This window comes from Lipotes vexillifer, unplaced genomic scaffold (genome assembly GCF_000442215.2).
Source record: "Lipotes vexillifer unplaced genomic scaffold, Lipotes_vexillifer_v1.1 scaffold1406, whole genome shotgun sequence".
In the NCBI taxonomy this organism is placed as follows: domain Eukaryota; kingdom Metazoa; phylum Chordata; class Mammalia; order Artiodactyla; family Lipotidae; genus Lipotes; species Lipotes vexillifer.
The window spans coordinates 504,695-516,719 of NW_006798568.1; the positions used below are offsets into that span (position 1 = coordinate 504,695).

Here is a 12,025-nt window from a genome sequence, read left to right on the forward strand (position 1 = left end):
CCCCCACCCACCTCTATCCCTGTGTCTCCGTCTGAGGGTTTGTCCTGTTAATGCGGGATGAGCGGTACGTATTCTCCACCCCCCTCGGTCTCCTTCACCGCCTCCCTCCCTCCCTCCCTCCCCAGACCCTGCTCGGTTCTCCCCCCTCCCCCGGGGCCGCTGAGATGCTTTAAGGGGAGGAGGAGAGGGAGGGAGGGAATCAGGGGGAGGGAAGGAGGGTTGTGTTTTGTCTTAATGTCTGAGAGAGAACAACCTTCTGGGTGTTGCTCTGGAGCCGATGGGTCGGGTTTCAAACCACGTTTTGTGATATCCCCCTCCTCCCTTCCCTCCTTCTCCCCCACCCCTTGCCGGTGTGCGTGGATCGCGGGTTTATGGAGATTAATGTTCGGGGGGAGGGGGAGGAGAGGAGAGGGGGAAGGCGAATAATAATAATCCTAATAACCTGTTGTCGTGTATGGGGGTGTTTGTTGCAGATCAGAAGAAGGAGGAGGAGGAGGAGGCGGCGGCGGCGGCGGCGGCGGCAGCGGCAGCGGCGATGGCTACAGAAGGAGGGAAAACCTCTGAGCCAGAGAATAACAATAAAAAACCCAAAACCTCAGGCTCCCAGGTAAAAGCAAACATATAAAAAAAAAAAAAAATTCATCACGAAACATAAGGGGAAAGGGGAGTTATGCCCTTTAAATGCCCAGAAGTGAAGAACAGAATAAAAATGTTTTATCCACTCAAAGCATCTTTCTGAGAGTGAGGAAGTTAAATTGTAAATTCATAAAGATTTCACATGTTTGGGATATCGCTGTTTAAAATTCCACCAGGAACGAACTCAAACTATAAGAAAAAGGTGTGTATTCTCCCAAGGGCATCTTGAGTTTAGGCAAATAACACTTCAAGAAAGTTTGTTAGAAATGTCCTTTTATTTAAACTTCATAGTGTGGGATCTGCTTCTTTATTCCTATATCTTACTGCTTTTGTTAATATTTATTTTGATTTTTGCCACTTCCTGAGTGAGTTCTGAAATGTAGAGCTGTCAAAATAAATAAATAAATAAATAATAAATAAACAAACCCCTCCCAGCTACTGGCCTTCACTAAATCCGCCCACTTTTTTTCCCCCCCCTCTCCTTTACCATCCCATTTTGGGTAGGACTCTCAGCCCTCTCCTCTGGCTTTACTGGCAGCTACTTGCAGCAAAATAGGGACTCCTGGTGAAAATCAAGCAACTGGACAACAACAAATCATTATAGACCCAAGCCAAGGATTGGTGCAACTTCAAAATCAACCACAACAGCTAGAACTGGTAACAACACAACTTGCTGGAAACGCTTGGCAACTTGTTGCCTCCACTCCTCCCGCTTCAAAAGAAAATAACGTTTCTCAACCAGCTTCTAGTTCATCTAGTTCTTCCAGCAGTAATAATGGGAGTGCATCTCCCACAAAAACTAAATCAGGTAATTCTTCCTCCCCTGGTCAGTTTCAAGTCATACAAGTACAAAATCCAAGTGGTAGTGTACAGTACCAAGTGATTCCACAACTTCAAACAGTGGAAGGCCAGCAAATTCAAATCAATCCAACTAGTAGTTCATCTCTACAGGATTTGCAGGGTCAAATTCAGCTCATTTCTGCAGGTAATAATCAAGCTATACTCACAGCTGCTAACAGGACAGCTTCTGGGAATATTCTTGCTCAAAACCTGGCAAATCAGACAGTTCCAGTCCAAATTAGACCTGGTGTCTCAATACCACTGCAATTACAGACCCTTCCTGGTACTCAGGCTCAAGTTGTAACAACCCTACCAATTAACATTGGAGGAGTGACTTTAGCTTTGCCAGTGATAAACAGTGTGGCCGCTGGAGGAGGGACTGGACAGGTCGGCCAGTCTGCTTCTACTACTGATGGCGGGACTTCCAATGGGAGTCAGTTAGTGCCCACACCCACCACCACTGCTTCTGCCAGTACTATGCCAGAATCGCCCTCCTCCTCCACTGCCTGCACCACCACTGCATCAGCATCTCTGAGCAGCAGTGACACGTTAGTGAGCTCAGCAGATACGGGCCAGTATGCAAGCACATCAGCCAGTAGTTCTGAACGCACCATCGAAGATTCTCAAACACCTGCTGCTACTGAGTCTGAAGCCCAGAGCTCCAGTCAGCTTCAGTCTAATGGAATACAGAATACACAGGATCAGTCAAATTCTCTTCAGCAGGTGCAAATTGTAGGCCAGCCTATCTTGCAACAGATCCAGATCCAACAGCCTCAGCAACAGATAATTCAGGCTATTCCACCACAGTCGTTTCAACTCCAGTCCGGGCAGACGATTCAGACCATCCAGCAGCAGCCTTTGCAGAATGTTCAACTTCAAGCAGTAAATCCGACTCAGGTGCTTATCAGGGCTCCAACTTTAACACCTTCAGGGCAAATCAGCTGGCAAACTGTACAGGTTCAGAATATTCAGAGTCTTTCAAATTTGCAAGTTCAGAATGCTGGGTTATCCCAACAATTAACCATCACCCCAGTGTCTTCAAGCGGTGGCACAACTCTTGCTCAGATTGCTCCCGTGGCTGTTGCTGGCGCCCCAATAACTTTGAATACTGCCCAGCTTGCATCAGTGCCTAATCTTCAGACAGTGAGTGTTGCCAACCTGGGTGCTGCGGGCGTTCAAGTGCAAGGAGTTCCAGTTACAATCACCAGTGTTGCAGGTAAGTCAACTGCAATCTTTTCTCTCTGGTTGTTAATAACGGTTGGTTATTGTTTTTCTTTGCTAGCTCAGATTTGATGTAAACCTCTGAGGTAAACAGATAATCATAAGGAAACTAGAAGACCCGGGAGTATTACACTCAGTACCGTGACTCTGTAATCATCAGTGTGACCCATTCACATTCATACTATTCAGCATTAGGTTTTATGTGTTAAATTCGTTGGAGAGTTTTATAAAATTATTCTTCTGCGGAGCAAAATGTCCTGATTAGAATCATAATTTTTTGTAATTCAGAGACCAAATTTGTGTACACTTGAACTTCTCTGAAAGAACCCTAGTCAAAATGATGTTTATATCTTCTTTAAGGGAAAGTAGGTTTAAAGCTGAAATAATACAGTTATGAGTCTGTTACAGTTTTAATGGTACTGTATGTTACTCCTCATGCTTCCGCATCTTGTTGCCCGTGCTTTTGCGTTTTATTACACAGTGTTGTTTTAAACTAGGTATTGATACAGTTGAGAGAGATAATTTTGAGTTGCAGATTGTTTCATTAACTTTTATGTCTACTTTTCTGCTAAAACCAGGATTTGAGTGAATAGTCCTTCACATAAAATTATATTTAAGTAAAATCTGTGATGGTTATGTTATAGATGTTTTTAGTGTGAAGTTGGTGGAAGGCAATTAAAGATATAGACAGTAAACTGTCAGTAGTTTGAATTTGTTGTAGTAAGGTTGTTTTAAAATCAGTTATAAAGCAGTTATTTGTTAATGCATGTAAATAGATACTTCTGAAGCATTTGGAAAACCAGTCTTATTAAGTATTTTAATCATTTTGGACCAGTCTTTTTTCATCTAATGCCTTTTGTTTTCTAGTAATTAAATACTTTTCATTTGATTGTGAAAACCTAGTTGTGGTTTTGGTGTCTTTGATACTTTAAGACCTCATTAGTTAAATTATTTCTGTTTTGATAATCTGAAATGAATAAGCATATCACTTTTGAATGACCTTTCTTTTTTTTTTTTTTTTTTTTTTTTTTTTTTTCTTGCGTTATGCGGGCCTCTCACTGTCGTGGCCTCTCCCATTTGCGGAGCACAGGCTCCGGACGCGCAGGCCCAGCGGCCATGGCTCACGGGCCCAGCCGCTCCGCGGCATGTGGGATCCTCCCGAAACGGGGCACGAACCCGCGTCTCCTGCATCGGCAGGCGGACTCTCAAGCACTGCGCCACCAGGGAAGCCCTTGAATGACCTTTCTTGAAACAAGTTTCAGATAAATTATGCTAGGGTTCTTGTTTTACAGTTACTACCGAAAGTAGATGTATATATTTAAAATTTGGAAGTTGTCAGATAGAGCTCTCTGATTAAGAAGAACAGAGGTAACATGTTTTATTTAGATACCCGTTGATTATAAGCCAGAGGTATCCAACAGAATTTTCTGTGATGATGGAAATGGTCTATATTTGTTCTATCCCGTATGTTAGCCACTAGCCACGTGTGGTTATTGAGCACTTAAATTGTGACTAACGGAGGAATTGAATTTTTAATTTTACTTGACTTTCTTTAATTTTAATTTAAATAGCCACACGTGGCTAGTGGCTCCTGTATTGACAGCACAGTAACATAGTCAAAGAGCGTTTTGAGCGTGGTACGTTTTCCCCTGAGACTGTTACAGCACAATTATAAGTGTGTTTCTGTGGATTATAGTCCTTACCTTGCTTTGTTTCTACTCTTTTTCTAAACATTGATAATAAATTAAGTATTTCAGAAAAATGTCTGTTTTGGGTGGGTTGAATGACAATTTGTATTGTCAAAGCAAAATTTATTTCATTTATATTTCATCTTGCCTTTTAAGCATTAGTTAGTGAATTATGATGAAGAGAATTGAATAATTTATGATTTAGGTTAGAAATAGTCAGTTCTTTTGTTCTTTAATTGACATCAATTATGACCCAGAGTTTTTCCTTTGCCTGTTGTGAGGGTAAGCCGGTGTAACTGAGAGTATGATCTTCTGACCGCCTCAGATTCACTTGAATGATACATTATGGTAAATGCAGGATCCATTTTCTGGAACTGTAGTTTATGGGGGGTGTGGTCAAGGAATCTGCCTTTCAAACAAACTGTCCAGGTGATTGTAAATCTCATTTAAGTTTGAGAACCAAGGATCAAGTCGTCCGGAATGAACTATGAGGCAAAATTCGGAAGTGATGGATTTCGAGCCTAGTTCGTAAGTGCCTCAGAGGGTGGATTTCTCTGACAAGTACCATTTATAGTTTTTATTCCACAAATATATATTGACTAAGCTATGTGTTGAGCACTCCCAATAGGTGTGTTTAGTCCTGCATTTTCAGTGATAATTTTTTTTATTTAAAGAGTTTATATGGTTTGAGGGGCACATGTGTATGAGGAAATTTGAACTTTATGTAGTTGGTTTTCTCCTGAAACCAAAGATTTAAAATTTTGTTGATGTTCTAATACATACGCTCTATGGTTTAAGAAGATAGCCATGTTACAAAGACCAGAAATGTACCCTGATTTCAACAACTCTGTGCGGTTAATCTGGGTATGGTTGTTTGCAGATTTTACTTTACTTCCCGGCATAATAGGTTTTTGACAAATGTTTGCTGGATTAAGGTATAAATGTTGATGGAGAAGATAGCAATTTGGAATTGGGAGCAGCACCCTGGAGTGGTTTTAATGAAGCTAAGGAATTAACTCTGTTTTCATTAATTTCTTTTGGTTTTGAGCTTTTAAGACACTGAGAGTGGTACACCAGGTATTTTACCATCTCTGAAAGGGAGAGAGCGAGCAACAAGTGCCTATATCCCTTTTATAAATGAGCCCTGGAAGTTGAGATTTTTTACTTTTTGTTCCCATTCACTTTTTAGTACTTTTTGATTATTTCCTGGTTCACCCCCAGGAGAATGGTACTGTTTGAGTTATGGGAAAATTTTTGCTCTGAATATTCATAACAACTATTACCAGGGCTTGAAAAAATTATCAGCTTTGACAGAATGTAATGGCTTAGCTCAAGGACAAGGGGCTAAGAGTTCTTCACCATCCATCCTCATATTACTTCAGGAAGTATAGGAAAGGTTCTGGATAATATGGACAGAAAAAGAAAAAAAAATCATACAAGGTAAATCAAATGAAACCAGCTTTTGAAGCTGGGATGCTTCATACTTGATTTTATGAAATAAGAATGTTAATGACATCCTGCGGGGAACCTCTTTCCTTGAGAATGTATTCAGCATAATGTGTTTCTGTGGTTTGGTCTCAGCTCGAAATCCTGTGTTCCAGGCTGAGCATCTAGCATTTGGTTAGTTAGAATTGTAGTAGGAACTGAATACATGTACTCTTGCTACATATTGTTTGTTTCCTTTTTGGGATTCAGAGTTTGAAGAAAAAGCAGAAATCCTATTTTAAGTTAAGAGCGAAGGTAATAACTAATCATGCTGCTGGCTTAAGAACATCCTTTGTTTTAACTAAGTGAGGAGAGGGGATGATGTTTTCCTCAAAAAGAACTACCTGTTTTCACGATGTATTCTGGTAGCCAAAGTGCCCTAGTTAAAATGAACTTTAGGAGTTATTTCTCTTTAGTTAAAGAATTTCGAATATGTAGGGACCATTGGTTTCTAAATTTTAACTTGCATTGGCCAGCAGTTTGATTTATTTTTGGCCCTAATCACATATGGTAATAGATCATGTTTTTGCTTGATGGATGGATATTTCTTTGTCAGTTTTAATGGAAATTAACATTCCTGTGCAAATTCTTACATAAAGGTAGTTCAGACTTGAGGAGATGTTGCTGGTTTTTCAAGAACTTTCTCTCTTACCTTCCTTTACTTCTTCGGAGATAAACAGAACCAGGAATGGGAGAGCCAGTTCTTCATTATTGGTGAAAATGGAGACCAAAGGAAATAGTTGACATTTATATTTAATTTAAAAACCTAACTTAATCCAGTAGAATCAACCTCTTGCACCAAACTTTTTTGCAGAGCTACTAAAAGTAGAAAATTGACTAGAAGTTTAATACAAATATGGTTTTCCTTTGCCACATGTTGTATTAATTTGGATTTCTCTAGTAGGCATCTTAAAATAACATATACGTATATGTTATACACATATACACATATGTATACGTACATATATGAACATATACATGTCTATTTTTGTGTATACACATGCATATGTCCTGTGTTTGGTTATTTCTTTTTTCAGAGAAGTCACATTTACTCCTGTAATTTTCTTCCTGTAAAATCTTCTACTAATCTTTGTTACAGACTGGAATTCATCATAAGGAACTTATATCTTGTGCCCTGTACAAGATTTGGGTTCTGAACTACCAAGTTGGTTTTACCCATTAGAAAATGTATAGCATGACCTTTAAGATTTGTTGATGATGACATAACAATATCGTTGCGTAGTTTTAAGTTTTTCTTGGAAGGTAAAGTACTCATTGTAGAGCCACATTAATTTTTTAAAAGGGCATCTTTGGGAGGGATTTCAGGATAAGAGAGTGAAGGAAAACGGTGTTAATCATCTGCTTTTCAAATCTAAATCAGGGAATATATAACAAGTAATATTAAGAAATATTGGAGCAGGCATAAAAGCAGGTTGAAGAGGAAGAAAGGAAGCCTGATCAAGAAGAAAGATAGGGAAAATTTGCTCTACATAGATCTTGCACAAATAACACAGATTTACAAAATGAGAGAATTTTAGTTTGAAAGGATCTTTGAGATTATTGCTCACCACTTGTAGCCTTTTGTTATTGCTGTTAAAGTCTGTAAAGGAATTTTGTGTTTTTACTGTTAGAAGTGAAAGGAGAAATATGGGTCAGAGGTTCTGCAGTGCTACATTAGGTACTTGGGGATGACATAGTACGGATTGACAGTAAAAGAGGGAACCTGGCCTGATACCGGACCATATGCCTATGTGTATGTGGGCTCTCCTGTACCCTTCTGATCTAGGTATGAGATGAGATTGTATGTTCCTAATGCTTGTCATTTTATTACCTAGTGAATGAGCAAACTGTGGCAGAGGAAACATATTACTTATATAAGTGAGATAAAGACTTATTGAAATTTTAGTTAACTAAGGTAACTTAAAGATAATTGAGCATCCTTCCCCCTCCCTCATCCCTTAGTGGTAGTTCAGAACTAAAGAAACTGAAGCCAGAAAGGTTGAACGACGTGTACTTTGTGGCAAAGTGAGGACTAGAATCTTGGCTTCTGCTCCAGTTGTCTTTCTCATATTTCTGCCTTTGTTATCCATATCTTTTGCTAGGTTATGAGTAAATGTAGCTGAGGTTTAGGGATCAGAGAGGGGAGAGTATTCAGCTTGAGTTGTCTTCTCCCAGATAGACTTTGTCTGTTATTCCTGGATATTCAGCATTAATATATTGAATATAATATTGGTGGAAAACACAATTCTATCTGCCTCCTTGTTATTGAATTTAATGGTGAAATCTCAGTGGTGTAATTTTGTCCTTTTTGAAAGAGCAAATTCAGAACTTGGAAGAGATTAGTAAATTCTTTATGTAGGCAAGCAAGTTCTAGGGCTGTTGAGATACTGCATCTTTTCCCAAACAGTAGTTAGAAATGGATTTTTTAAAATGAGATTCGAGGAAGAAAACAAACATTTATTGTTTTCCTAGAGTGTGTTATGTGCTGGGCCAGGTATTTATACTATCTCAGTATATCCTACAGTATCCTTGGAATTACTGTGCCTGTTTTACAGATAGCCTCACTGAGCTTTGCTTATATGTGGAATCTAAAAAAGGGTACAAACGAACTTACCTACAAAATAGAAATAGAGTTGCAGATGTAGAAAACAAACTTATGGTTACCAGGGGGTAAAGGGAAGCGGGGCAGAATAAATTGGGAGATTAGGATTGACATATACACACTACTATGTATAAAATAGATAACTAGTAAGGATCTACTCTATAGCACAGGGAACTCTACTCAATATTCTGTAATGGCGTACATGGGAAAAGAATCTAAAAAAGAGTGGGTATATGTATAACTGGTTCACCTTGTTGTACACCTGAAACTAATACAACGTTGTAAGTCAACTATATTCCAATAAATTTTTTTTTAAAAAAAGAAAAGAAAATTTGCCCTCCAGTAAGTGGTAGAGCCATGGTTTAAAGTCATCTCTGATTCCAAGGTGTTCACAAGACATACGGTAAAAGGATAAGTCTTCAGATACAGGCTATTTTTCACCCTTTTGTATCTGATGTATACTTGAATCCCTTAAAGGGTAAGCAGTTTTGAAAACTGAAACGCCGACTATGCAGTTAAGGTTTCTACTAGCCCTGACAATGTGGCATTGACAGACAATTATGATAGAAAGTAGTGAAAGAAACTAGTGTGGCTGCATGGAGACTTCCATGTTAAACTCAGATTTCAAAATAGTGTATGTGGAAGATAGGAGTAGGGGCATAGGATGAAAACAAAAAGCAGCATGACATTTTAAGAATAATGTCAGTTAAACAGAAGCTCATAATAAAGTCAGGCTTTTAAAATTCTTTCAAACAACTTGTAAGGCTTTAAATCAGAGAAAGAGATGCTCATTGTTTGAGCAAAATGGTGTAATATCAAGAAAAGGCAGAACTCCTCCGCTCTGCTTCTGTTAACCAGCGAGGATAATGCAGCTCCGGCTGAAATGACTAGAGCTGTAACTCACTCCGAGATATTTATTCAAGGTAAGCGAGGAGGTAGGGGACGTTTAGTTGCTCTACGGAAGTCAGGATGATGTAGACGAATGCTATCCTAAAGTCAGAAGGAACTTTCAGGTTTCATTTCAGGCCATATCAGTAACTTAAAAATTATGCAGCATGGAAGAATTGAGTATGAATAAGCACCTCACGTTTTGAAAACATCCCACACTACAGACAAATGAGCTTGATAACCGTCCTTAGCAAAGTCCTTGAATGAATTATGGAGTAGTTGGCCTCTGAGCATTTAAAAGAATTCAGGGATCATTGGGAGCCAGTATGGGTTCACTAAGGAGCGAGGTTCATAAATTGTTTCTTTAGAGTTTCCAGATGAGTATACAAAATAACGTCAGTACAATGTATCTTGATTTCAGCCTTGATAGTCATGATTTCTTTAAAGGCTCATACCTGGTTGCTCTATTATATGAAAAATGTTGATTGTCTACCTCAGTAGAGGTAGAGGTCTCTGGTATTATGGCATAGGGTTCTATCCTTGATACAGTCCTGTTGAACATTTTTTTCAAATTTTATACTGAAGGGTGACCTATTTACTGAATTCAAAGGTGAGACAAAGCCAGGAGATGTTGCTAACAATTATGATAGGGCATAGAATTGAGATGCCCAGTGATCTTAATAGACCAGAATGCTGGGACAGAATTAGCAACATAAATATAACAGGTAAGATCCTCTATTTAAAGTTGAGGGGTCGGGGCCAGGATTGTTCACCTACAATATGGAAAACATGGTTTGGCAGCAGGGCATATGAAGATGATTTGGGATTTATTGGTTTAATATGAACTAAGAGTAGAGTAAAGCTCCTATACTTTATGCTTGTCAGACCATTTCTGCAATACTGCGTACAATACTGGGTGTGGCACATTTTAAATGGGACAGTGACAAACTGGCGAGCATATCAAGAAGGCTTCCCAGGATGAAATGTGTGGAAAACATTTCACACTAGCAATAATCAGAGAGAGGGGGGTTGTTATTAAAAGAAAATAAGAGAAAGTGTGACAGCTTCTTTGGATATGTGAAAGCTATTTTTTGTTGTTTTTGTTTTTTAATAAAGTTCTGTTATGTTTTGGCCCTGGGAAACCAATACAATAAGTATATGTACACACACATGAGCTAATGCTGTGCGGTAATGGAATGGTTTGTTTCATGAAGTAGTGATCTACCTGTTGTTAGATGCTGGGTGTCCATCTATCAGAGACACTAAAATATAGAATTTCCTGTGTTGTATAGAAGGTTTGATTAGATAATCTGTGAGTCTTCTAATTCTAAAATTTAGGATTCTATGAATATTTGAGTACGTAGTTCTATTCTGGGTACTTCCATCCAGCATATGGTGAGAGCTCCTTGTAAGTCGTGTTAAACTTACATGATTGACTAAGTAGGGATTTGGTGGGGGTGGAAGGGAGGTTTGAGGGTCACATTTACCATTTTTCTTATTACAAAGGCAGTATAGTTGAGATAAATTCTATTAAGAAATACATGCAATACTTTAATTCATAAATTAATAGATTTCTGTTCTTCGTTATTTGTTAGACTTACTGATTGTGCTCTTAGATGCTATTTTTCTATGTCATTTGCACTTCTGTTAGGTGACTACCAAAGCATTAGTATTTTAAAAACACACTAAAGTGTCCAACATTGAATTTGTAGTTAGGATATTTTATCTCAGTAGCTTTTTAACCATAGTCATATTTCTGATAATGACACTTTAGTATGAACAATGTGGTTACTTTTTCTTCAGTAGACTTAGAGAGCAGTTGGAAAATCCAGTATACTGATGGAGTTCAAACTGTGGCAAGTGCTCAGAGCTTCAAATTTGTTAATTTATCCTGTGGAGTAAACAAATCAAGTAGGTCTTTCTTTTTGACCCTTTTGAATAGAAAAAGTAATAATTCCGATATATGAAGTTCTTTTTGCCTTAGGTATGGTAATAAAGTTAGGAGTAGGGACTATCTGGGCTTGATCAGCGGTGTAGTTCAAGTAGTAGGTTTATTATTACTGCAGAGGTATGTACTCTGAGAGGCTTCCTAGATCACAGGTATTTTGTGTTTTTAGGTGATCATCAGTCAGGTGCAACCAGAAGAGGAGACACAGGAGAGGCCCAGGAAAAAAGTTTATTATACACACAGGTCCTAGAGAGACAGTCAGTGTGCACTGAGAGGGGAGGTGCACACATGGGAGGTGATGCCAAGGGATCTGGCTCAACCTAGCAGATGGGGAGCAGAGACAGCAAGAATCCATGGGCAGGTGCCTTTATTGAGGGATCAGTGTGTGAGGGGATTTTATTGGTGTGTTTAAATGCTGCTTGGTCACAGTCAGGGGAAGGTAGGAAGGGAACCTTGTGGCAGGAGCAACCCTTATCACACTGGTGCACCTGGTTGCCTGGGCCGGGTGCTTACTGCCTGCTTGTGGGGATGTTGAGGCAGCAGGGGAAAATAACGTTTTAAAATATATAATACAGGGCTTCCCTGGTGGTGCAGTGGTTGAGAGTCCGCCTGCCGATGCAGGGGACACGGGTTCGTGCCCCGGTCCGGGAAGATCCCACATGCCGCGGAGCGGCTGGGCCCGTGAGCCATGGCCGCTGAGCCTGCGCGTCCGGAGCC

The 12,025-nt window shown here is 39.4% G+C and overlaps 1 protein-coding gene across 1 annotated transcript in view; it reads left to right on the top strand.

The window, feature by feature from the left end:
- SP4 (Sp4 transcription factor) overlaps nt 1–12,025 on the top strand; it is a 68,622-nt gene continuing 56,597 nt past the window's right edge. Inside the window, exons 1-3 of the mRNA XM_007470603.1 lie at nt 1–64; nt 474–607; nt 1,141–2,692. Of these exons, the coding sequence (XP_007470665.1) occupies nt 58–64; nt 474–607; nt 1,141–2,692 (1,693 nt within the window). The 5' untranslated portion in view covers nt 1–57. The remainder of the gene's footprint in view (nt 65–473; nt 608–1,140; nt 2,693–12,025) is intronic.